Below are 26,704 nucleotides of genomic sequence, written 5' to 3' on the forward strand. Positions count from 1 at the left end.
CCTTTCAAACAATGACACTACTACACTTATTGTGCTATTTGCTTGTCATTTGTTCAGGAAGACTACACTATTAAGGATATGATGCTTTGACGTGCAACTGAACTGAATTTAAATGAAGAAAGGGCTGGCAAAGTCATGAAACTCACTTTCTCCTCACAAACATCACATCACATTACATAGTAACTCTCTTTTGGGGGGGCAAGGCAAAGGGGTTAAGTGACTTGCCCAAGGTCACACAGCTAGGTGTGAGGCCAAATTTGAACTCAAATCCCCCTGACTCCAGAGTCAGCGCTCTAATCCACTGCACCACCTAGCTGCTCCTATAGTAACTCTCTTCTAGTCATGATACCACTGCCACGGGAATAACTGTTCTTTGCCATGGCTTTTCACCACAGTCATATTTTTCCAAAACCAATTAATGGCATTAGATAATGCTTTTTAGCTGCTCCTATAATAACTCTCTTCTAGTCATGATACCACTGCCACGGGAATAACTGTTCTTTGCCATGGCTTTTCACCACAGTCATATTTTTCCAAAACCAATTAATGGCATTAGATAATGCTTTTTATTGCCTAAGAGCATCCTCCTTGCATGAGTTTATCTCATAAACAATAAATGGATTAACAAGAAAGTCACTAGATTACTAAAGACGGTATTTACATTTTAGTTGCTACTCTATTTCTTCCACCAAAGGATCATACAGACCTATATGATTAGCTTTGAATTCCAAATAAATTCTTCTTGCTGAAATAAATGTTTCCACCATTCACCTGATTTTAGGATGAGTTGTACAGTTAATCATTCAAGTCAAAGTGGGAGGAAGCTTCACTATGGCCAGGAATCAACATGGTGTGTTTATTCATCACTGAACAGGGAAAAAAAATCACGTCCAGGAGCTCAAATCTTAGTCAAGCTATCTGTAGTAGGGACACTGGGGAGTTTCTGAGGATTCTACAGAGGCTTTCTCCCTCCAGTACACCCCACCCCTTGACCACTCAGCAGATGATCCATGTCGAGTTCCTATGACTAATAAGCAGTCACTGCGGCCATGCATTCCTCCAGGGTTTGCTAGGCCTCTCCTCATCCAAAGGCTCATAATGTCAAAGCCTTCCAGCTTGGCAGGACTTGCTTGGGAGGACCCTCCACTAGAAGGGCTTCAGTGAATTCTCTACCATTCTGATAACAGAACAGTAAAATGCTACTGGGCAAAGGACTCATTAATTCTCATTCCAGATTACTCAAATCCCTTTGTCAAATTTTCATTTGCAATCCCTATCAAATAAATTTAAAAAATCTGTTCTACACAATCATCACTTGCTACTTCTGAAAAATTACAATAGTAGGAAGACACATCGAAGTCATTAGAGTTGTCACTTAATAACATAATTTCAAAACTCCTTTACAATATACATGACTGATGATGTTTATCTTGCTCTCAAAGAAGACCATGACATGGGGAGGCTAGGTGGTGCAGTGGATAGAGCACCAGCCCTGGAGTTAGGAGGACCTGAGTTCAAATTTGGCCTCAGACACTTACTAATTGCCTAGCTGTGTGGCCTTGGGCAAGTAACTTAACCCCATTGCCTTGCAAAAAAAAAATTTACAGAGGGGAAATGGAGCTAAAGAAGGGAAAGGAGACCATGACATCCAGGAGGTGATACCATGACAAGCATGGATTTGAGTGAGGGGACTGTGCTAAGTCACCAGCCTCACTTTCTCCTCCAGAGCCATCTGAGTTCAGATGGATCAGAATGACTGGAGATAGCCCTGGATGCAAGGCAATCAGAAATGAGTGGCTTGCCCAAGGTCACACAGTTAGGAAGTGTCAAGTGGCTGAGATTGTATTTGAACCCAGGTCCCCTTGACTCTAGGGTTGGTGCCCTATCCACTGCACCCCCTAGATGTCCGTTATATATTACCTTATTGATATATACCAAAAATTAAATTACCACTAAAATTGAAGAGACTTATGCAAGCATTACGGTCACTAACATACAAAAATGCCTATAAAAATCATTAATTAGAGGATACTCTTACCGGCATAAGCAAGTCTGACAATAGTTGCTTCATCTTGAGCCAAATGTGCTATTCCTGGCAAAATATACTCTGGATAGATATTGATATCATTGCGGGGCACCTCTTTGACAAGAGCCAGAACCTTGGTGAGTGTCCTCACAGCTTCTGCCCTCACCCGGGGAACATAGTCATTGCTAAAGTGCAAAAGATAAGGCGTGATGCGATCCAAAAGAATTTCTACACTCAACCTTGGGGACAAGTGTAGGATGAGCTCCAAAGCGGCCAGCTTGGAGTCACAAGACTTGAGGGTCTGGAGACAGGAAGTGATGACAGACACCAAAATCACCAGGCCATTCTCCTTGGTCTCGCCCTCAGCTTTTTCCGTTCGATCGTGACCACAGAGATTATGGATAATGTTATCCAAATCCTTCCTTATGACCAGGATACGCTCGTCAGCAGAGAGGAACGTCTCCTTGGCAAACTGGGCCATATATGGCTGGAGGAATGTGTAAAATATTTCAGGGAAGGCATTGCCACGCTGTTGCTTTAAATAATCTTCGGCCTCTAGACGTTTCTCAGGCTCACACTGGATCATCTGGATCACCTGCACCAAGAATGAATGAATCAAACATCACGGAGACAGAGCAGAATTCCTAATAAAACTAAGATGAAAAACAACATAAGCAAATGAACAATGGTGATTCCTAACCAAGTATCCTCAAAAGAAGCAGGAGATGAAGAAAGCTAAGGTACCCCTGCCCACATAAACCAGCCTGGAGCACACTGGGACCAGAGAACAGAGCAAGTGATATGACCTTGAGTCACAGATAGAAAACTTTGGATTGGAGAATACACTGATCAATAGTCATTGAGAATAAATGAGTCATCTGATTTGCCACCTAGATCTCACTGGGCAGCAATAGAATGGAAGGGAGGGTGTCAAAAGCTCAGCCAGGAGACAATGGGGAACAACACCTATTTCTCAGAATCAAGACAGCTAATTTTTGCAAAGCCCCTAGAGTAGAAAGCAGGTGACCCAATTACAATCATTCTCTCAGAGTTGAACCAAGTAGTGACTTATCTTTTGACTAAATTCCCTAGGCTAAGAGAGGGTTTAAGGCTCTCTCCTCAACCCAAGTCTTGGCCTCAGGGGTCTTTGAGGGATGGAGGGTCCCAGAATACTAAGAGAGCTTATTCTGTTAACTGGTGTCCTCTCTAGATTACCAGTCTTCTTCACTAATTTTTAAGATTAAGTAACAATGAGTTGTGCCTGTGTCTCTGCCTCATTTCCTACATTTTTCTTCTCCTTTTTCCTCACTGATCATAACTAGGGAAAGAACTGAAAGATATCAAGGAAATCCAGATAAAGGAACACTGTGTGAGAAATAAAGTCAAACAGATTTTGGGCCTAATAAGAGAGAAAGAAGGCTTCAGTTGGCTTCCACCCAGGAAGAGCCAATGCATAGCCTTCAATGGGCTCAGTCTTTTTTGCCGAATTTCAGAGTGAGAACCATCCAAACAAATGATAATGTCGGGTATCTGAGGTGCAGATTCATGAGCTATCACCATAGCAAGAATATGAAGATGTCTGCCTGCCACACTGTTCTCACAGACTTTTCCAATTTCCAGCTTACCACACTTACCAATTCTCGGATGCTGCCATCTTCAATTTTGTTTAGCACTTGTTCAGGGAAAAAATGTCCATTTCTATAGGCCAAAAGCTGAGACAAGTCGAACAATGGGACCCCTTCAGTAAACAGCTCAGCAATCACACAACCTGGAAAACAAAAGATGTGACCCCTCCAGCAAAGGAGAAACAACCATAACTAAATCCAACATATTTTATCCACATGAGTAAATGGTTCAACAAATTCTAAGAACTCAAAATACAAAGTGAAGTGAAGTGAATTACTACTTAGAGCTAAGGTTTACAGAGATGACATCTATTATTCTATTTCAGGGTCAAAAGAAAGCATGAATAGGTTATTATGGACAGATATTGCCATCCCCATTTTACAGATGAATAAACCGAGGTTCCAAGCAGAACCACAGAGATCAGATCAAATGAGAAGAACTCTGATTTTCACAGGTCCTTAGGCAGTGTACTATAGTGAAAAGAGTCTTACATTTGGAGCCAAGGACATGTAGTTCCTGTAGAAATACTAATTTACTGAATTGGGCAGTTGTTCATTTATACAATAAGGGGAATAGATAAGATGATCTAAGATCCCTTCCAATCCTCATCCTAGAAGCCCAAATGCACAAAAATCTCATTAATCTTTTCTTCTCAATGGAAAGAGAGAGGAGTCTAAGAAAACCGTTTTCTTCCTGCTACACTAAAAACACTATCATCCGAAATAAATCAATTAAGCCTTGTCACAAGAAACATGAAACTTTAATAGCTTGGAATTTGAGATCTTCAACCATGAAAAGAGTGCTGATAAGGCTGTACATGCTACTTACTTCAAATTTGTGCAAGACTCAACAGCCCAAGAACTGAAAAGTGACCCCTACTGCCAAGCAGGCAAGGACACTTCCCTGAATCACAATATGGGCTTAAAGAAGATCTTTAAAAATTGTTTTTCGTTTCAAGCTACTGACATAGGCTGAAATAATGGATGGTCCCTATGTGGTGATCACCATTCATAGAATGGAAGCCTACAAGTGGGTTTCTATGCAGTGGAGGTTTAGAGGGATTGGTTTATTGGGGAGTATATTTACTTTTTGGAATATATCAGTGGTATCTACATTGTTTCAGAATTGCTGGCTACTCACAAAGTTTGGAACATAAGTGTCTGGGATGAAAGTCAGGAGGATACAAGTACCTTCCTCAAATCAGTTAGATAGCAGTCATTAAAATACACCCAAGACCTAGAAAAATAGCCCTCAACTTCCAGAATGATGAAGAATTTATACAGACAATATCCAAAACATCTGAATTACAATACTTCATTTACAGTGAGTCTGGAACACAGGGAGAAGCTAGGGTGGCACAGTGGATGGAGCACTGGCCTTGGAGTCAGGAGGACCAGAGTTCAAATCTGGCCTAAGATAACTGACACTAACTAGCTGTGTGACCCTAGGTAAGTCCCTTGACCCTGACTATCTCATATCCAGAGCCATCTCCAGTCATCCTGATTCATATCAGGTCCCTGGATCCAGATAGCCCTGAAAGAAAAAAGGCTGGGGACTTAGCACAGCACCCCTTCAATCAAATCTAATACATGTGCTTGTCATGGCATCACCAACCTGATATCATGGTCATCTACAAGAATGAAAGACAAACATCATTATAACACAGTGGGATTTTGGTAAAAAGATAGTGACAATAAATTAATTTCTCAAGATCTAACCAATTAAAGCAATGCAAGTCATCACTGCAAAGGGGGAGGAGATGAGGGAGTACTCTTCTCTTAAGAGTATTTCAGCAACTCAAGTATACCTGCCGAAAAGATGTCCATTGCTCGCTTGAGCTCCCCTCTGGTTCTCTGGTTGCTGTTTGTCAAATCTACCAAGGGGGTTGAAGGATCTTTCATGCATTCTAATTCCGTGGCAAACATGCCACCATCCACAAAGCGCTCAGGAGCTATATAGCAAGTTCTCCTCCGGGATGTGTCAAAAAAATAGTTGAAATCAGCCGGGTTGTCTTCTGGAAGATAAGTAGGTTTAAAACTGGCAAAGTCTGTGAGAAGAACCCAATTCCAACTGGTTACCATGACATTTTCAGTTTTGATGTCCCCGTGGCGCACTCCAGATTTGTGAGCCTGATCCACAGCAGTCAAGATTTGGAAAGCAATCCACCGCTTTTCAATATTATTTAAGAATGGTCGGGTACTGATTCGATCATAGAGGTTGTCTCGGACATACTGCCTGAAGAGCAGAGCTGCTTTTTCAGATGATTTTTCTGTGGCCCTCTGGAATGGCAAACAGTTCTGAGCTGAATTAAGCCTTATTTTCAGCTCTTCCAGTTCCTGTTTATAGCTGGTTAACGGTAATGTTGGATCCTGAATTGCAAAGACCTTCACCACCACCAAACCTTCTCTGTGCTTGGCTCGAGCAACTTTAAAAAACCGAGTACTGCCAAGGCTTTTGTCATATTCAAAATCATGGATGTCTGAAAAATAGCTGTCCACAGAAAGGATCTGGGAGGGGGCAATGCCAGCCAGCTGGTTTCCCATAATTACAGAATCTCTGTCAAGATCTTCAAGAGATGATACCTACCAAAGAAGATAGATGAAAAAGATGCTACAGGAGGCAATCACATTCCGCTAAACTTCATTTTTTTTAGGTTTTTTGCAAGGCAAATAGGGTTAAGTGGCTTGCCCAAGGCCACACAGCTAGGTAATTATTAAGTGTCTGAGACCGGATTTGAACCCCGGTACTCCTGACTCCAGGGCAGGTGCTTTATCCACTGCGCCACCTAGCCGCCCCAACCCTCTCTCTTTCTTAAAAGATAAGTGTAGTAAATGCTTTCACTGAGACTGGTAGAACTTCAAGTTAATCTCTATATCCAAGATGCTCTGCCTTAAGATCTAGTCAGCTGTGGAAATAAAGTGAAATGTGCCACTTAAGCAGTAAGTTGAAAATGTGAAGGATTTATATTCCTTGATTTTCAAAAACTCAGTTAAAAAATATTTAGCATCTATCATAAGCTCAGGTCCATGGCTATCATAAAGAAGCATCACCCTACTAGAAAGGGGGGGGGAGAAAAAATACACAATACTAACACATGCCCTCAGTTTATACAATAGTCAATGGAAATGCCACAAAGGCAGGACAAAAGGTGAGAAGAATCTGGAACTTTGCTAAATGCCTAGGTGACCATGAGTAAAACACTTTCTTCACCTATCTGGGGCAACTAGGAGGTGCAGTGGCTAGAACAGAGGTCCTAGAGCAAGAAGGATCTGAGATCAAATTTGACCTGAGAAACTTGATATAGATATAGATGTGTGACCTTGGGCAAGTCACTCAACCCCATAGCCCCACAAAAACAAAAATTTCTTTATATATTCAAATGAAGAGCTTGGATTAGACCTCTTAGCTTTCTTCTCACACTATATCTACAAGCCTATCTATTATCTTAGATCTAACTAGTTTGAGTTACTTTTTTTTTAGGTTTTTGCAAGGCAAACGGGGTTAAGTGGCTTGCCCAAGGCCACACAGCCAGGTAATTCTTAGGTGTCTGAGACTGGATTTGAACCCAGGTACTCCTGACTCCAGGGCCAGGTGCTTTATCCACTGTGTCACCTAGCCACCCCTTGAGTTACATTTTTACATAGCTCTTCTTTTTTTTTTTTTGCCCCTTACATAGCTCTTCTTAATGTACATCAAAACACTTTGGGGGGCGGCTAGGTGGCGTAGTGGATAAAGCACCTGGCCCTGGAGTCAGGAGTACCTGGGTTCAAATCCGATCTCAGACACCTAAGAATTACCTGGCTGTGTGGCCTTGGGCAAGCCACTTAACCCCATTGCCTAGCAAAAAAAACTTAAAAAAAACCCACTTTGGGTTTGGATTCAGAACACTGGAGTTCAAACCTTGGTTCAGTCACTTCATAGTTTAAATCAGCAATGATTGAACGTTGGAAGCTAAGAGATATCCAATGGTTGCATCTGGATTTCTCCGCATCCAGTGACTGCCCCCACTTCCAAACCTCCTATCACCACCATCTTCCTAGTCCTCTGGACTCACAGCTTGGATGTCCTGACTCCTTCCCTGCATCTAATGGAAGGCCAGGTCCCGTGGATTTTATCTCCATGACATTCCTCTTCTCCACCCCCAACGCCACCCAGTGTGGGCCTGCATCACCTCACCTGGTGGATCTATGCCACAAATCTCTGCCAACTTCAGTCCATCCTCCACCGGAGTTCCTAAAGTTCGGGTCTGACCTTGTCACACATCCCCATTCTATCACTAGGGGCTCCCCATGACCTCCAAGCCCATCTCCAATTTGTCCTGTGTCTATCTGACTTGTGCATAAATATCCTTGACAGCTGGGACGGTGTCCCCTGGCAATGGGGAATCGGCTTAGAAAATGCTTAGATGCCAGGATTAAATACAAAATCCTCCCTTTGAAATTCAAAGCCCTTCCTACCTGGGCCCCACCTGGGCTGGCAAGCATGGAAGGCCCCTGGTCTCCCACCAGGTGCCCCTCCCCAGGCTACCAACCCCCCGCCTCTGTGGACCACGTCCTGGGCATAGTGTGCCCACAGTGGCTCGCGGCTTTTCCGCTCCTCGAGCAGGGGCAGGCCGGGCCCGGCCCCGAGGCTTCCTCGCCCCCTGGAAGGGGCGAAGCACCAGCTGCAGCACCTACCTGGCCGGGGCTGGCAAAGTGCAAAGCCCGAAGTCCTCTACTGAGAGGGCCCGGGGCGGGGGCAGCCTGGGCACAAGGAGCCGAGCCACGGCCGCCGCCCCCCGCCCTGCAAACGGGCAGAAAGGGGGCCCCGGGGGGCCTGCAGGGGCCGGGGGGGAGGGGTGACCCGGGCCCGGGTGGGGTGACGAAGCAGCTCCCTGTCCCCGGTGCGGCCCACCTCCCTGCGGACGGACACGCGCGCACTCCGGCCCACGGACACCCCGGCTCCTCCCGGCCGCCCCGGCTGCCCGGCGGCCCGCGGGGAAACCGACCGGTCGGCCTTCACTTCCGGGACGCTCCGGAAGCGACGTCAGCGAGGGGAAGGAGGAAGCGTCCCGGCGCCGGCGGTTGCCAGGAGACGAGGAAGGCGGAAGACGCCGAGACCGTCCGGAAGCGCCTCCCGGGCCGGCGGAAGCAGGCCTCCCCTCTCGCCGCCGGCACTCCGACCTGCGCAGAGCGCCAGCAGGTACACCTGCGATCGGGCCCCGGGAGTCCGCGGGGACGGGGGCGGGCGTGGGGGTGCGAGGGGCTTCCGGAGGTCGCTCGTCTCGGCCCGTGACGTCAGCCGCGCTCCCCCCTCCCCCGCGGAGGCGCACGGAGGGGGCGTGCCTCCCCGGGGCGGCGGCCGCGGGGCGGTGGGGGGGAGAACTAAAGAGGAAAAAGGCGAAAACATTAAATACCAAATAAACGAAAAAATTGCAAACAGAATTTAAAAAAACAGGGGAGAAAAAGCAATCAAGAAGAGAAAAACAAGATCTAAGCACTGATTGGATGGGGATGGGGATGGGGGTGGGGGGACAAAGTCCGGAGAGGAGGAGGAGGAGGAGGAGAACACCCCCATTTAGACTTTCCTAGCTTCCTTCACCTCTCAGCTAAAACCCCCCCTGCCCATGGCTTTTCATCCCTGAGATCTCTCTCTGAGATGATCTCCAGCTTCTTCTGTGGGAACCCTTAACTGTGAGAACCTCCAAAACATAGGGTTGTTTTAATAACATATAATATATTATAAATAATAATAATCACATATAATAATGTATTATATAATATAGATTAATAATATAATGACATAATAATATGACAGAAAATATAGGTTAGACACCCTGGGATTTACCAAGAAAGCTGTAAGGTGGAGACCATCTCCAAGATGACCACCAAGACCTGGTAAAGAAATCAGATTTTTATATCATCTGAGAATTCAGAAAATAAATAGTGGCCTAAACGTAGAAGTTACACAATAGTGCTACCTTAAAACTGCTGGGCAAGGATTGTTATCTTTGTATGAATTCTCTTGTCTCCTACTGGGAGGATAGTCTCCCCATATCCGGGATTTGTGAGTGTCACAGGGGGAGATACCTTTGGAGCCTTAATTTTTAACTCAGGAGCAAGGTGACCCTTATGAAGGTCAGTATTCCCGAATAGAAATGAATCTTCTATCACAATATAATTATGAAAAATTATTCTTTCGCACTTGTTTGTATATAAATTTTATCTTATATTTGTTTGCATGTACATACAGTTTATCTTGTATATAGCTGTTTGCATGTTCATAGTTTATTTTGTACATAGTTGTTTGCATATACATATAGTTTATTTTGTATATAGTTGGATATAGATACAGTTTATCTTGTATACAGTTGCTTGGGTGTATGTACAATTTATCTAGTATAGAGTTGTTTGGGTGTATATACAGTTTATCTTTTATACAGTTGTTTGGGTGTATGTACAGTTTATCTTGTATAGAGTTGTTTGGGTGTGTATACAATTTATCTTGTATATAGTTGTTTGGGTATATATACAGTTTATCTTTTATACAGTTGTTTGGGTGTATGTACAATTTATCTTGTATAGAGTTGTTTGGGTGTATATAGACTTGTTTGGGTGTATGTACAATTTATCTTTTATACAGTTGTTTGGGTGTATGTACAATTTATCTTGTATAGAGTTGTTTGGGTGTATATACAGTTTATCATGTATACAGTTGTTTGGGTGTATGTACAGTTTATCTTGTATAGAGTTGTTTGGGTGTGTATACAATTTATCTTGTATATAGTTGTTTGGGTATATATACAGTTTATCTTTTATATAGTTGTTTGGGTGTATGTACAATTTATCTTGTATAGAGTTGTTTGGGTGTGTGTACAATTTATCTTGTATAGAGTTGTTTGGGTGTATATAGAGTTGTTTGGGTGTATATAGAGTTGTTTGGGTGCATGTACAATTTATCTTGTATAGAATTGTTTGGGTGTATATACAGTTTATTTTATATAGAGTTGTTTTCTTGTTATTTCCCCATTATGCTGTGACCTCCTTGAGATTAGAGACTGGGGTTTTTTTTTAACCTTTTTTTTAAAATCCCTAGCACTTAAGACACTATAATAGGCTCTTAATAAATGCTTGCTAACTTGTCTTGGAAAGGTGGCTGTGTCACTGACAAAAATAAGTCATTTCTGAAGAGGATTGGTTTAAAGGGAAAGATAATGACTATTTGATGGGTTTGTTTCCTACATTTCAGGAAACTGAGGCTCAAAAAAGATTTAAGTGACTTGTCCAAAATCATATGCTGATGTTTGCCCTTCCCTCTCCAAGGATGCAAAGATTCAAACCAGACTCTGCTTACTCATAGACTATTAGGGAAACATACAAAATTACAAAGTTAGTCTAGTTCTAGCACTCAATGATAACAGATATACTCTTTAAATCTAGCTTTACAAATTTTGTTACTGATAATACGCAAATTATCACTGATTTATGAATAAAGGTTCATCACTCATCTATATCTTCTTGTTCTATTCAATACAATATTGAGCTCAGTGTACTGGAACCCTTATCCAAAGACTTGTTCACATTTTGAGAGGATAACTTAAGGCCCAGAGCTCCAGCTATGAGTTTAGAAGATCCTGGTTCAGTCTTGCGGGAGAGAAAAATCTCTCAAAATCTCTTTGGTTCATGTTCCCAAGCATGGTCTTCCCTTGGACTATCATTTAGAATATATCTTGGATCTAGGTCTATAGAAAAAAATAAAATATTTCTCATTCCTTTTTTTTATGCTAAACCCATTTTATTTCTTAAAATAAATTTTAATGATATTTTACGTTTTTCCATCACAGTAATTTCCAAATATATTCACCCCCCACTCTCCCCCCACCCATGACTCCTCCTTAGAAATAAAAGAAAATAGCTAGATAAAATCACCTGGCAAAGTAGGTGTGATGGCATAGACAACATTCTATATCCATGGTTCCCTACCTCTATGCTGGAAACACAACAAAACAAAATAAATCTGTACTTCACAAAGAAAAATTGAAAAAAATTGAATGTCCAAGGTCACTGAAAGAGTTGGGAATATGGGGCAGCTAGGTGGTGTAGTGGATAGAGCACTGGCCCTGGAATCAGGAGTATCTGAGTTTAAATCTGGCCTCAGACACTGAATAATTACCTAGCTGTGTGGCTTTAGGCAAGTCACTTAACCCCATTTGCCTTGCAAAAAAACCCCTAAAAAATGAAGCAAGAATTGGGAATAAAAGTCAGGTTTTCTAACTCCCAACCCTGTTATCTTTTCAGATTGCCTTGTGGTCTCTTCCTGTAGCCCCTCTGACTGGGCAGATTTAAGAGGTTCTGCTCTTAAGCATAGATAGATCACACCCCAAACAATTCAAGTTCTTTAGGATCATACTTGAAGCTAAGGAAGAACTCTTTAAGTCAGCATGATAAATCCATCCTTGCTCCCTTGCTACAATTCTATTTTTTTTTATTTATTTCCATGTTACTAAAATAGGTTTAAAATAAATAAAATCTTTCCAAAAGTAAAAAAAAAATAGTTTTGTTGTAAGAGTGAACATAATCCCCTTCTCTGCCCCACAAAAATTAAAAAAAAACCTCACAAGAAATAAAGTGAAAGAGAAAAAAAAGTACTTCAGTCTGTCTTCTAATACCATCAGCTCTGTCTCTGGGGTAGATCACATTCTTTATCATAAGTCCATCAGAAAAGTTACTTCCATATTTTTCCAGAATTGCTGTTGCTGATTGTAATTCCCTCCATCCATTTCTCCCCACTACCAATTATCATATTTTCTCCCTCCTTTTACTCTGTTCTTCAAAAGTGTGCTGTAGGGAGCGGCTAGGTGGCGCAGTGGATGGAGCACTGGCCCTGGAGTCAGGAGTACCTGGGTTCAAATCCGGCCTCAGACACTTAGTAATTACCTAGCTGTGTGGCCTTGGGCAAGCTACTTAACCCCATTGCCTTGCAAAAACTAAAAAACAAAAACAAACAAAAAAAAGTGTGCTGTAGGGCAGTTGAGTGGCACAGCTGGAAGGTCCAAGCCTATATCCCACCCCAGAGACCCAACAACCACCCAGCCCTGTGGTCCTGGATAGTCCACCCAATCCCATCACCTTGCAAAAAATAAAAAAATAAAAATATATTATATCTGACTATCCTCTCCCATGATCTACCCTCTCCTCTATCACCTATACCCCCCCCTTCCTTCCCTCATCCCCTTTCTTTCCTTTTTCCTTCTAGATATCTATACCCTATTGAGTGTGCTGTTTCCTCTCTGAGTCATTTCCAATGAGAATGAAGACTCCCTCATTCCTGCTCACCTTCTCCCTTTCCGTACCATTGCAAAAGCTACTTCTTGACTCCTTTACATAAAATATTTTAGCCTATTCTACCTCTTCTTTCCTTTCTCCCAGTATATTTCCTTTTCACCCATTGACTCTGTTTTCACAATATATTATACCTTCAAATTCAGCTCCCCCCTGTGCTTCCTTTACAAAAGCTCCTTCTACCTGCACTAATAAATGAGAAGATTCATATGAGTATTATCAGTATCATCTTCTCATGCAGGAATATATGCAGTTCATCATCAAGCCCCTCATTATTTACCCTTCTCATTCACCCTCTCTATGCTTCACCTGAGTCCAGTACTCTGGTTTTTTCAACAGAAATATTTGAAATTCCCGTTTCATTGAAAGTCCATCTTTTCCCCTGGAAGAGGATGTTCAATTTTACTGGGTAGTTGATTCTCAGTTGCATTCCAAGCTCTTTTGTCTTCCAGAATATTATATTCCAAGCCCTACGAGCCCTTAATGTGGATTCTGCCAAATCCTGTGTAATCCTTACTGTAGCTCCATGATATTTGAATTGTTTTGTTCTGGCTGCTTTTGTAGTATTTTCTCTTTGACTTGGGAGTTCTGGAACTTGGCTATAATATTCCTGGAGGGTCATTTGGATCTCTTTCAGGAGGAGATTAGTGTATTCTCTCAATTTCTATTTTTCCCCTCTGCTTTGGACAAATTTCCTGTATAAATTCTTTAAAAATGAGGTCAAGGCTCTTTTCCTGATCATGACTTTCAGGTACCCATTAATTGTTAAATTGCCTCTCCTGGATCTGTTTTCCAGATCCATTGGGGTTTTTTTTTCAATAAGATATTTCACGTTTTCTTCTAGTTTTTCATTTTTTTTTTTTTTTGGTTTTTGCAAGGCAAACGGGGTTAAGTGGCTTGCCCAAGGCCACATATCTAGATAGTTATTAAGTGTCTGAGTCCAGATTTGAACTCATGTACTCCTGACTCCAGGGCCAGTGCTCTATCCACTGCAACACCTAGCCGCCCCTAGTTTTTCATTCTTTTGATAGTTTTATTGTGTCTTGATTCTGCACAAAGTCATTGGCTTCCTTTAGCTCCATTATGCATTTGAAGGATATGCTTTCTTCAGAGAGTTTTCTTATCTCTTTTCTATCTGGCCAGTTATGCTTTTTAAGGTATTTTTGTCCTCATTAACCTTTTGAACTGTTCTTTTCCATTTGACCTAAACTAGTTTTTAGTATGTTATTTTCTTTACCATTTTTTGAATTTCCTTAACTAAGCTGCTGACTTAGTGTTCATGTTTTTCCTGCATCACTATCATTTCTCTTCCCAATTTTTCCTCTACCTCCCTTAATTGATTTTCAAAATCTTTTTTGAGTTCTGAAATAGCCTGAGACTAACTCCTATATTTCTTGGAGGATTTAGATGCAGAACTGGAATTTTCTTATCTTCTGAGTGTGTATTTTGATCCTCCATGGGACTGAAGTAATATGGTTCCTTTTTTTCTGTTTATTCATTTCCCCAGTCTGTGCCTAGTTTTGTGGTGCTTCCCGAACTTTTGAGTATTATTGGAACACCCCCAAAAGCACCTTAGTTCCTTCAAGGTCTTATGAAAGGCTCTGACTGCTCTCCTGGCCTGTGCTCTGCTCTGTGAATGACCACAAGTATGCCCCTCTGCCCTGGAGCTGTGAGGAGGGTCCCTGCTTCATGGCCATGGGGGTTCCCCACCCAAGACCAGGATAAAGCAAAAGAATCCTGTCCCGGGGCCAGAGGAAAGACCTTGACAGTCTCCCCCAGCCCCCTTACCTTCCATGGACTGAGCACACTAGGAGCAGCTGCCGGGCGGCTCTGCAGGCCTGTTTCCCTTTCCTGGGATCTGGGCTGCACTGAGGGCCACAGCTATGCTGATGGCTGTGGCTGCACTGAGTGCCCTGGTGGCTCCACTCACTGTGGCAGATGTTTCCCTGTTGATCTTCCAAGTTGTGCTAGGTGTTTCTTGAGTTGGCAGGTCAGGAGACAGCTCCTGCTGTGGGGAACCGGCATTCCCCGGGACCTAGGCATCCAGGTACTCAGTAGGCTGTCCTGGAAGTCTGGAGCTCCTTCGCTCTGGTACGATATTCCTGGCTGTGCTGTTGCCCCTTCCACCCCTGTGGAACAGAGCTTTCCCACTATCTTTTGGGTTACCCTGGGCTGGAAAATTGCTTCACTGGATCTTTCTGTGGGTTCTGTCTCTCAAAAGTTTAATTAGAGCCATAATTTTAAGGCTTTTGGAATATTTTAGAGAGAGCTTCTAGGAAAGGCTGTTCTCATGCTGCCATCTTGACTCTGCCCCCAAGATTTCTCACTTCTCAGCCCTCAGACTATGCTATGTTTGTCATCGTATTTCAAGTCTATATTCCCCACTCCTTCCAGAGTGTTTTATACAACAGATTCAACCATCTTGCCTCCCTATTCACTAATAACTTCCTCCTAGTTTATCAAGGATCAAAATATAACCCCCCCCCTTGTTTAGGTTGTAAAGTCCCTCACACCTGGTCCCAACTCTCTTTCTAGCCTCATTGTACATTGCTTCCCCTTCCACACTTTGCCATCCAGCCAAACCAACCCTGTCTCTCTACTTTTCACACCATCTGCCATGTCTCTGCCTCTGTCCTAGCCATTCCTATGTACTTCTTCCTCACCTCCATCTCACAGCATCTCTTTTAAGATACTACTCTCTCACCATCTTCTCCACGAAGACTTTCTCCATCCCTTCAAATGCCAGTGCTCTACTGTGTTGTTTTCTTCATTAGAATGTGAGTTTCTTGCAAGTCAGACTTGGTTCATTCTTTGTAGCTGCATTTCCTAGCATCTGGCACAGGCTTGTTTGTTAATTGATTAAACAATAGTCATTTTCATCCACTTAGTTTTCACATTGTATTGTAAAACTGATCTCTTTTGAATAAACATGGGCCTCATGGAAAAGACCCTACAATGTTCTGGGGCTTGATATAATCTAAACAATGGGACCTACAGACAAGAGTTTCCTAGAAGACCTCATCCTCTCTAGGGACTCTTCCATTTAATATCCCTCTGACACTGACACACCCCTTTAACGTGGACACATATTGCTATTTGATTCCTCACTCAAACTCAATAATGGAAGAGTCACTGGATAGAATTATCTCTGTTGCACCACTGGTCAAGGAATTTTGTGTAGTCTTAATATGCAAAAGAAACTCTTTGTTGGAGGAGAGCCTTTGCTCAAGTTGTGTTATGCTCTACCAAATCAAATGAGCTTTTTTTTGGCCATAAACAAACAATAAACTCAGTAGAATCTTGTCTTGCATACCTTTCAGTCACCTGTGTGGCTTTGAAGATGCTATAGAGAATCATTATGGAAGTATATTTGTTCTTTCTCATATTTTTATGAAGAATAACCTTGATATTTATGTAGGTAAATCATCATAAAACTTTTATAAAGATGAGAAAATAAGTATATCTGCCTTACCATCAAACTAGAGACCATGCTAGTCTCTATGACATCTACCTTGCAGTCCTCTGTCCTAATAAGAATGGCTTCACCTGAACTTCTATTATAGATAAACTCAATCATATTTTACCTAATACTCTAACCCTAACCCTAATATATCAAGAAGAGAAAGAGAAATTTCATTTAAAATTAATATAGAATGTATAAAATACTACATAAATACAACTACAAACCACTATTTACATGTAAAAAAATCAAATCTAAATAATTGGGAAAATACTGATTATCCATGGGTAGGAAGAGGGCAGCTAGATGGTAGAGTGGATTGAGTGCTAGCTCTGATGTCAGGAAGACCTGAGTTCAAATCCAGACAGATATTTTCTAGATATGTGACCCTGGGAGAGTCACTCCACCCTGTTTGTTTCAGTTTCCTCATTTGTAAAAATGAGAAGGAAATAACAAACCACTCCAGTATCTTTGCCAAGAAAAACCCAGTGAGTTCACAAAGAGTCAGACATGACTAAAACAACTGCAGCATGGGTAAGAAGTAGTGCCAATATAATAAAAATAACAATACTCTAATTTACTATTCTATGCTATACCAGCACTACTTTAGCAGACTAGAAAAAACTAAAAAAATTCCTATGGAGGAAAAAAAAGGTAAAAAATACAAAGAGAAATAACTAAAATATAGGAACAATGGGAACCTTCCAGTACCAAATTTCAAACTTTTGTGAAAAGAAATAATTATCAAGAACATTTGTTATTGGTTAAAAGTAAATCATTGGAACCAATTAGGTATATAACATATAGGAAAAAATATATCTAATGCCCTAGAATTTGTTAAACAAAGATTTCAGCTACTGGACTAAGGACTATTGACTATTTGACAAAAATTCTGGGAAAATTGAATAGCAATTTTGAAGAAATTAGTTGCTGACCAACACCTTACATTTTCTATAAAGATAAGTTCCAAATTTATACATGATCTTGATATAAAATGTCACATCAAAAACAAATTAGAGAACATGGGGATGAGGGGGAATGGTTACCTATCAGATCTATGCCTAAGAGAAATATTCATGACCAAATAAGAAATAGAGAGGATCACAGAAGGTCTTGCTAATGCAAATCTAAAAAGCTGGGTGGCTAGGTAGTGCAGTGGATAGAGCACCAGCCCTGGAGTCAGGAGTACCTGAGTTCAAATGTGGCCTCAGATACTTAATAATTACCTAGCTGTGTGGCCTTGGGCAAACCGCTTAACCCCATTTGCCTTGCAAAAACCTAAAAAAAAAAATCTAAAAAGCTTTTTCAGAAACAAATCTAATAAAACTAAAATTAATAGGGAAACAATAGGAAAAATATCTTTGCAGCATGTTTCTCAACTAAAGGCCCAATTTGGAATATGTGTAAAGAACTGATTCAAATTTATAAGAAAAAGAGCCATTTCCCATCTGATAAATGTTCTAGGAATATGAACAGATAGTTCCCTAGAGAAAAGATCAATCTTTCTAGAGCCATATAAAAAAAATTCTCCAAATCTCTACTAATTTGAAAAATGCAAATTAAAGCAATTCTGAGATTTCATTTCACATACCTGAGAGTGGTAAAGATGACAAAAAAGGAAGATGAAAAATGTTGGAAGGCTATGTAAAAGCAAGCATATTGATGCAATCTTGGTGGATATGTGAATGAGTAACATTCAGGAAAGCAATTTTTAATTATACACAAAAGTTACTGAATAATACATGCACGTTGATTCAACAATACTGCTAGCCCTATACCCCAAAATAATCAAAAAAAGAGAAAAACCTTTTCCCATACAAAATTAGTTATAGCAGCTCTTTTTTCATGGTAACAAAAAACTGGAAACTAAGAGGATGTCCAAAACTTGAGAGACTCAGAAATAGATATGAATTTGATAGAGTACAGTGGTACTATAAGCAATGAGAAAGTAGATGATTTCAAAAAGGCAAGGAAAGATATAGACAAATTTATTAGAATAAAGGTAGAAAAAGCAGAAGAACAGTTTATTAAATAAGAACATCACTAGGTAAACAACTTGGAAAACTAGGTTTTTCAGGAGCACCAGATCTGAAGTCAGGGAAACTCTCCTTCCTGAGTTCAAATCCAGCCTCAGACACTTACCTCAGTTTTCCTCAGTCTCTTTATCTTTAAAATGATCTGGAGAAGGAAACGGCAAAAACCAGTCCAGTATCTTTGCCAAGAAAACCCCAAATGGTGTAGCAAAGAGTCAGATGTGACTGAAATGACTGAATGACAACATAAGAACTGATCAAATCAATGGTCATTCATGATTTCAAAGAACCTATGAGGCAACATGCTATACAGGATGGAACATGATAAATACAGGGTATGATGATATCTAGATATATAGATAAATAAGAATTTCTTTTATTTGACTCTATATTTGTTTTTCTTTTTTTTCTTCTTTCTCATTTACAGTGGAATGTGAGGAAGATAAATTACATTTCTGTCTTTAAAAAAATAGAGGTGGGGACTACCAGTGTAAAATGTTGCTAGATAAGGATGCTATATTTTAGATTTTCTTAACCATTTTATTTTGTAACAAGAGACCTCCTACCAAGTGTTTATTTAAAAATCAATAAAATTCTCTTTTTTAAAAGTATTCAGTAGATATTTATAAATAATATATAAGTAGCATGATAAGCAAGTTCTTATTATGCACCTACTAGGATTTATATCCTAAAGAGAAATTATTCCTTAATAATAGATAACATATTCAGCTGGATCTGAATATAATTGATATAAGTATAATAAACAAATATATGAATAATAAATAATGACTAGCATTTACTATAGTATTTTGAGGTTTACAAAATGTTTTCCCTATATTATCTCATTTGAGGTGATCTTCACAAAAGCCCTGTGATTATTATACTCATCTTAGAGGTGAGGAAACTGAGGCTGAGAGAGGTCAGGTGATTTGTGCAGAGTCACACAGCTGGTAAATATGCTTCACCAGGTGGTACAGGCTTCACCTTGTTCTCTAGCATGGTCAAAGGGCTCCCTTCCACTTGGGCACAGGTATCAGACTCAAGGGTTTTGATTGACAAGTCCTGGTTGGCAGCTCATTGGCCAAAAAACAGAAAGGTGTTCCCTCTTTCTGAGTCCTCAGCTTTAGACCCTGAGCTCTTGCTAAGTGAAAGCAGGTAGTCTTTCTCACCAAGGTGGGTCTCCTACTGTGGTTCTAGTCCCTATTCTGGTCAGTGACTTAGAGGTCTAAGATGAAAAGGGCTTCTCTACAGCTGAAACGCAAAGTTCAATGACCCAACCTTGTCCCACCTTGCCTGTGGAGGACAGGAAACCCTGTCTAAACTTTGGTCAGTGATTCAGGAACTAAAGGGAGCTACTGGGGGTCCAGGCTTGACCTCTCCAGGCAGTACAATTAGACTTGAGAAGAGAAAGCTCCAGGAGTCATTATTGGAAACTTTATGAGTGGTTTCAACCTTTTCACATCCACCGTGTACCTCTCCGCTGATCTTTAGGCAATCTCCAACATTAATTCTTCAGACTCACTAGTATTATAAATTGTGTCCATATAATAACCCCAAAGGAATATTGATATTTAAAGATAGATCATTGTTTCAAAGAGGAGTTTGGAGTCACTAGAAGAACTCTATAATGTCCCAAAAGCAATAAGGACTACTCTTTTCCCATTACCAATTCAGTGACAATTTGCAGTGTCTGGCCTGTGTGTGTGTGTGTGTGTATGTCTTTATACTGATGCTCTTCATGAGTTTGGTCTTAGTAGAAAATTAAATTAACTTGTGTTAGCCTCCAGAGTTTAGTGTTAAGAAAGAATAAATAGAATTAGGTTAACATAGATGTTTATTAGGTTCTCTAGCTTATGGTGTGTGAGGCCTGATTAGGCATGAGACCTAAAGTGTAATTTTTTTGTTTTGTGTGAGGGAATAGGGTTAAATGACACAGCTTGTAACTATCAAGTGTCTGAGGGCACATTTGAACTCAGGTCCTCCTGACTCCAAGACTGGTACTCTAGTCACTATCACCCAGCTGCCCTAGGTTAAGCTAAAGGCCTCCTCAAGACATAGGAGCCTTCCCCCTCCAGGATGTTGGCACCATCCTGGGGCCATTGAAACATTGTCAATATATATGTATATGTTGGTATATTGTATAACACCAATGGAAAGGTTCTATGGGTTGTCCATTCAACTGCATAGAATGATTAATAGATATTCTTGGGTGGCTAGGTGGCATAGTGGATAAAGCACCTGCCTTGGAGTCAGGAATACTTGGGTTCAAATCCGGTCTCAGACACTTAATAATTACCTAGCTGTGTGGCCTTGGGCAAGCCACTCAACCCCATTTGCCTTGCCAAAACACCAAAAAAAAAAAATAGATATTCTTCATCTATTTGTTTTTTCCTATGTAGATATTTAGATGACCAAGTTCTTTTGAATGTATATAGATCTTAATTAGTAGCTTCTACAGTGTCCTATGACTTGATAACATCAGCTTTAATCAGAAGCCCCTGGATAGGACATACTAGATAACAGTGAATTTTTTTCATCTCTTTTAAAGTCATCTTCAATATTACTAAGTATAGAGATTTTTATCATGAACTTTTTATTATGTTTGCTATTGGTTCACCTTTATAGTACTTTGAAGTTAATTTATGTTAGAAATTGCTTGTGTTTAGGCTTTCAATGTCTTCTCTCCTTTCCCCTTTATCCTGAGATCTAGGCCCAGATAAACTTGATCTGCAAAGACTACAGCACAAAGAATTATACTGGCCAGATTCCCAGGGCACTTGGAGCCTTTGAACGATTCTATTGTTGTTCAAGTATAGAGTTTGTGTCATACAAACCTATCTGTCTCTCCTGCCTTTGCTATTTTATATCTATAATCCTCAGAAATATATCTCATTTTTTGAGCTGGTTTTCTAATAAAAATGGAGTAAGTAGGTGCCCCCACAGCAACACTGGGCAACATGCTCCCCCTTTGCCATAGACAAGACAGTTACAGCTTAGCAGTCAGGTTTTTTTCAGGCTGATAGCATCAACAATTTTGGCTCAGGTGCCCCTTTTTGATGAACAAGAGCAAAAATAATGACCCCAGTACCCTAAAAGAAAAAAATATTTTTAGTGTTGCTTGCTTTCTATGCCTAACAGTGAGGTCAAAGTACAAGCTTAGTTTCTTTTTCATTAAAGCTGGCCACTTGAAAGACAGCCCAGTGGAGTAGCCTTGGAGTCAGAATAATGGTTGGGTTTGTCTCTACTCTTTGATTTAGAACACATCTCTTAATCTCTTAGAGTTTTGGCTTTCTAATCTGGAAATGTAAAAAGAATTACATTTGCTTGTAAAGAATGGACTTTGTAAGCCTTCAAATGTTAGAGAAAAGGGGTACATTTTTAGTAATATGTTGGCTTTTATTATTTCCATAAGTCATAGGAATGCATGTTGGAAAAATATCAACCAAAGTTGCAGGGATGAGGTAAATGCTCAAAAACTAAAACCAACTCTGTATCATGAGATCATATATTTAGAGTTAGAAATGATTCTTAAAGTCATCCAGTCCAAGTCTATTTTACAAATAGGAAAACTGAGATCCAGATTGATTAAGTGATTTCCTAAAAGGGAGAGTAAGAAGAGAATATTAAACAGTGTAAAATGCTCATTCCCTTTCCTTTACACTTTACTATGCATTCTGGTCTATGAATTTGCCTTTGTTTTACATACATTATCTAGTCTTCAATGCCTTTTTATCTGAGTCTTAATGCAGTTTCATGTATTCTCAAACAAAATTAAGAAAGGGAGTAGAGAGCTAGGGAGACACCAGAAAGCAGCAGCAGTAACACATAAAAGGTACCCCATCAAGAATTATTTGCAAAGAAATCATTTGGCCATGTTGATTTCCACATCAAAAATGACAAATTATGATTTTAGCCTTACTTCACTGCCTGCCTAGGGATTACAGTATTTTCTCATCTATTAAGTGGCAATAATTACACAACTATTCTTTGGAGGAAATTGGTAGAAAGAACTCACATGGTATTTTAATGTATATAGGATATGTCAAGATCCTCTTGGAGCTTCTAGGTTGCAGTGGAAAGAGTGCTGAACCTGAATTCAGGAAGGTGAGTTCTGATCTGGGTACACACCCTTTCTGCCTCAATTTCTTCATCTGTAAAATGAGCCAGAGAAGGAAATGGCAAACTACTCCAGGATCTTTGCCAAGAAAACCCCAAATGGGGTCACAAAATGTCTACCATGTCCAAAAACAGCTAAACAACAAAGATCCACTTAATGAAAGCAGGATCTGAGAACTTGTAGGTGGAAAGAAGACTTTAAACAATTTAGAGAAATAAAATGTGGGGGCAGCTAGGTCGCGCAGTGGATAGAGCCCTGGCCCTGGAGTCAGGAGTGCCTGAGTTCAAATCTGACCTCAGACACTTAATAATTACCTAGCTGTGTGGCCTAGGGCAAGCCACTTAACCCCATTTGTCTTGCAAAAACCTAAAAAAAAAGAAAGAAAGAAAGAAAGAGAGAGAGAGAGAGAGAGAGAGAGAGAGAGAAATAAAATGTGTTAATCATTAGCTATAGACATTAACTGCATGAGACAGTGAACTATGTATGAAATAGCAAGCTAGTTCAAATCCAGAGGTGAAAGACTCCTGAGAGAGAATTGCCTGGGAGTGGAAGGAATGAGAGGGAGAAGGGTTTCTTCCTTTTTTCTCAAAGATCAGGTGATGACCTTGTGAATTTTGAAAGATCAGAAAATCTGTAGTTAGCATCTGCTAGGGAGTAGTGGTCCTGCACCAAGCCATAACTGACAGAAGCAGTGTCTACTCTCAGAGCCCTTCTGAGGACAAAACACTGAGGAAAAGCAACTTCAGGATCTTGACTCTTTGGGATGGAGGGCAGCGTAGGTCATGGACTCTAGAAAGGTACCAGTCCTCAGAACCCAGAAGAGGTATATCTAAAGGCAAATTAATAAGGATTCTTTTTTTCCCTGATCATTCTATTTTTTTTAATTTTAAAAACATTTTTATTTTGAGTTTTGAGTTCTAAATTTTATCTTTCCTTCCTTCCCCCTACCTCCAACCAGGGTGAGTAATTAGATATAGGGTTATACATGTACAATTATGTAAAACATTTCCATAGCTGTCAATTTGTACAAAAAGACCCAAAAGAAAATAAATGAAAGAAAGTGAAAAATAGCATGCTTCAGTTTATATTCAATCAATATTAGTTTTTTTTCCCTCTGGATGTGGATAGGAATTGTCTTAGATCACTGTATTGCTGAGAAATAACTAAGTCATTCACAATTCTTCTTCAAATGATATCGCTGTTATTGTACATAATTCCCCAATTGACAGATTGCTGTTCAACATTCTCCTGGTTCTGTTCGCTTCACTATGCATCAATTCATGTAAGTCTTCCCAGGTTTTTCTGAAATTATCCTGCTTGTCGTTTCTTCCAGCCCAATAATGTTCCACTACAATAACATACCACAGTCAGATCAACCATTCCCCAGTTGATGGACATCCCTATGATTTCCAATTCTTAGCCACCAAAAAAAAAGCTGCTATAAATTTTTTTTATAAATAGGACCTTTGCCCTTTTTTTGGATATCTTTGAGTTGTAGACCTAGCAGCAGTATTTCTGGATCAAAGGGCATGCACAGTTTCATAGACCTTTGGGTACAGTTCCAAGAATGAATGGATCACTTCACAACTCCACCAAAAGTACATTAGTGTCCCAGTTTGCCCATATCTCCTCCAATACCCAACATTTTCCTTTGTTGTCATATTAACTACTCTGATAGATACCTCAGAGATGTTTTAATTTGTATTTCTCTAATCAATAGTGCTTTAGAGAATTTCTTCATATAACCATGAGTAACTTTGATTTTTTTTGTCTGAAATCTGCCTGTTCATATCATTTGACTATTGGTCAATTGGGGAATGATTTGTATTTTTATAAATTTGACCCAGTTATTTATATATTTGAGAAATGAGACCTGTATCAGAGATGTTTATTACAAATCTCCCCCCTCCCAGTTTTCTTCTTTCCTTATAATTTTGGTTGCAATGGTTTTGTTGGTGTAAAAGCTTTTTAATTTTATATAATCAAAATTATCTATTTTACATTCTATAATGCAATGTAATTTATAATATATAATATTTATTATACATTACATGTAAATTGTAATATATAATGTAATTTTATATTTTATAATGCTCTTTATATCTTCTTTGGTCCTAAATTCTTCCCCTATCCATAAATTTGACAGATAAACTATTCCATGTTCTCTTAATTTGCTTATGGTAAATCATGTATCTATTTTGTTCTGTTCTTTGTATACACTATGAGCTGTTGGTCTACACCTAGCTTCTGCCATACTGCTTCCCAGTTTTCCCAGAAGATTTTGTCAAAAAATGAGTTCCCCCCACCCAAGCTTGGATCTTTGGGTTTATTAATACTAAATTGCTATAGTCATTTACTATAATATAATTTGTACCTTATGTATTCACTGATTTCTTAGTTTATTTCTTAGTACCAGATTGTTTTGAAAATTACTTAATTATAATGCAGTTTGAGATCTGGTATGGATAACCACCTTCTTTTGCAATTTTTTCAATGATTCTCCTGATATCCTTTAACTTTTCAAGATCAATTTTGTTATTTATTTTTCCTAACTTTCTAAATTAACTTTTTTGATAATTTGATTGGTATGGCACTGAAAAATAGATTAATTCAAGTAGAATTGTCACTTTTATTATTTTGACTCAACCCACCCACGAACAATTAATATTTTACCAATTGTTTAGGTCTGACTTTATTCATGTGAAAATGTTTTATAGTTGTGTTCTATAGTTCCTGGGTCTCCAGTAATTTTAAATAGAATTTCTCTTTCTATCTCTTGCTTCTGATCTTTGTTGGTAATGTATAGAAATGCTGATGATATATGTGGGTTTATTTTGTATCCTTTATCTTTGCTAAAGTTGTTGATAATTTCTAGTAGTTTTAAATTGATTCTCTAGAATTTTCTAAGTATGACATCATCTGCAAAGAGTGAGTTTTGTTTTCTCATTGCCTATTGTATTTAATTTCTTTTTCTTCTCTTACTGCTCTAACATTTCTAGTGCAATTTTAAATAATAGAGGTGATAAAATTTTTAAAAAATAATAGAGGTGATAATGGGCATTCTTGCTTTGCCCTGATTGAAGTACACTGGTGAGGGCTTATAGAATTCTTGACTAGATACCCCCCAAACCCTTGGGTTTATATCCTAGAACTCCAAAGCAGTGATAGTCAATCTGGGGCCACCAATATGCATGATCATTGGGCAAATGGTGCTAGAAAGGGGAACCTCAGATGAAGGGATAGTTTTTAAATAAGTATCTCACCTTCATCTGCTCAGCATTTCCATTGAGTTAGATGTGCCTTCCTGCCTTGCCTTGTTGGCCAAATCCTTCCATGCTATGAGTGACAAATACACCAAAACCATTGTCTCCATATGGCTCTCTTTCCTACTGGGTGATTTCCCCATTTATACTGTCTGTCTTCAGCCTTCTTGGAGGACCCGGTGAGAGGTTGGGGTCTATGGGCAGAGGAGCCTCCCAGAAACAAGTCATTTTGCCCCAGGAGGACATTTTCTCCTTATCCACCCTCACGGATAAGGGGTGGGGACTTTATAAAAGAAGCAGTTCCACTAGGGGGCAGTAAATCACAGTTTGCTGTATTAATGAGTTTACTTTTACAAGGGTTTCAAGAGCAGACCAAATAAAAAGATTAAAAATTACCAGTTCTGGAAGGGTCCCAATCAGATGTCCTCCTTTTTCTTTCACACTTTAGGCCACTCAAAGGAAAGACAGTATAGCTGCAAAGTTGTCATCCCATTTCTGCCGTTAATTTTCATTCCCAGACTTCTAATCCTTTGTCAGTAAGAAAATAAACATAAAAGAAACTCATAGGCAACATCATTGATCATTTAGCTCTCTTTAGAATTCAAGATAGGACAGATGAAGTGTTTTTAAGGAAATTTAGATAGAAATTTTAAATAGAAAATTCTACATATGAGAGCCCAAACTTCAAAATAGGCGAATTAGGAGACATCTATCCACACCTGAAAATAATTCTTCTTTTTCTGAAATTATTGTTTCCTTATACTTTCCAAACTCACTATGTCCAAAAAAGAACACATTGTCCTCCTCTTCAATCCTCCTTCCCCTCTGACCAACTTCCCTAATTCTGTACCATCATCCC

At 39.8% G+C, this 26,704-nt stretch overlaps 2 protein-coding genes across 3 annotated transcripts in view; one reads left to right on the forward strand and one right to left on the reverse strand.

Annotated features, from left to right (window-relative positions):
* PIK3R4 (phosphoinositide-3-kinase regulatory subunit 4) overlaps window positions 1-8,653 on the reverse strand; it is a 67,321-nt gene extending 58,668 nt beyond the window's left edge. Inside the window, exons 1-4 of the mRNA XM_074195791.1 lie at window positions 8,329-8,653; window positions 5,460-6,234; window positions 3,661-3,794; window positions 2,039-2,621 (exon numbers count right to left, since the gene is read on the reverse strand). Coding sequence (XP_074051892.1) covers window positions 2,039-2,621; window positions 3,661-3,794; window positions 5,460-6,195 — 1,453 coding nt within the window. The 5' untranslated portion in view covers window positions 6,196-6,234; window positions 8,329-8,653. The remainder of the gene's footprint in view (window positions 1-2,038; window positions 2,622-3,660; window positions 3,795-5,459; window positions 6,235-8,328) is intronic.
* A 121-nt stretch (window positions 8,654-8,774) lies between these two features.
* The window catches only part of ATP2C1 (ATPase secretory pathway Ca2+ transporting 1), a 220,828-nt gene continuing 202,898 nt past the window's right edge, over window positions 8,775-26,704 (forward strand). For both annotated transcript variants that reach the window (XM_074195792.1, XM_074195793.1), the window contains exon 1: window positions 8,775-8,833. The gene's annotated coding sequence lies outside the window, so the exon portion shown is untranslated. The remainder of the gene's footprint in view (window positions 8,834-26,704) is intronic.

Source organism: Macrotis lagotis, chromosome 7 (genome assembly GCF_037893015.1).
Source record: "Macrotis lagotis isolate mMagLag1 chromosome 7, bilby.v1.9.chrom.fasta, whole genome shotgun sequence".
Taxonomy (NCBI): domain Eukaryota; kingdom Metazoa; phylum Chordata; class Mammalia; order Peramelemorphia; family Peramelidae; genus Macrotis; species Macrotis lagotis.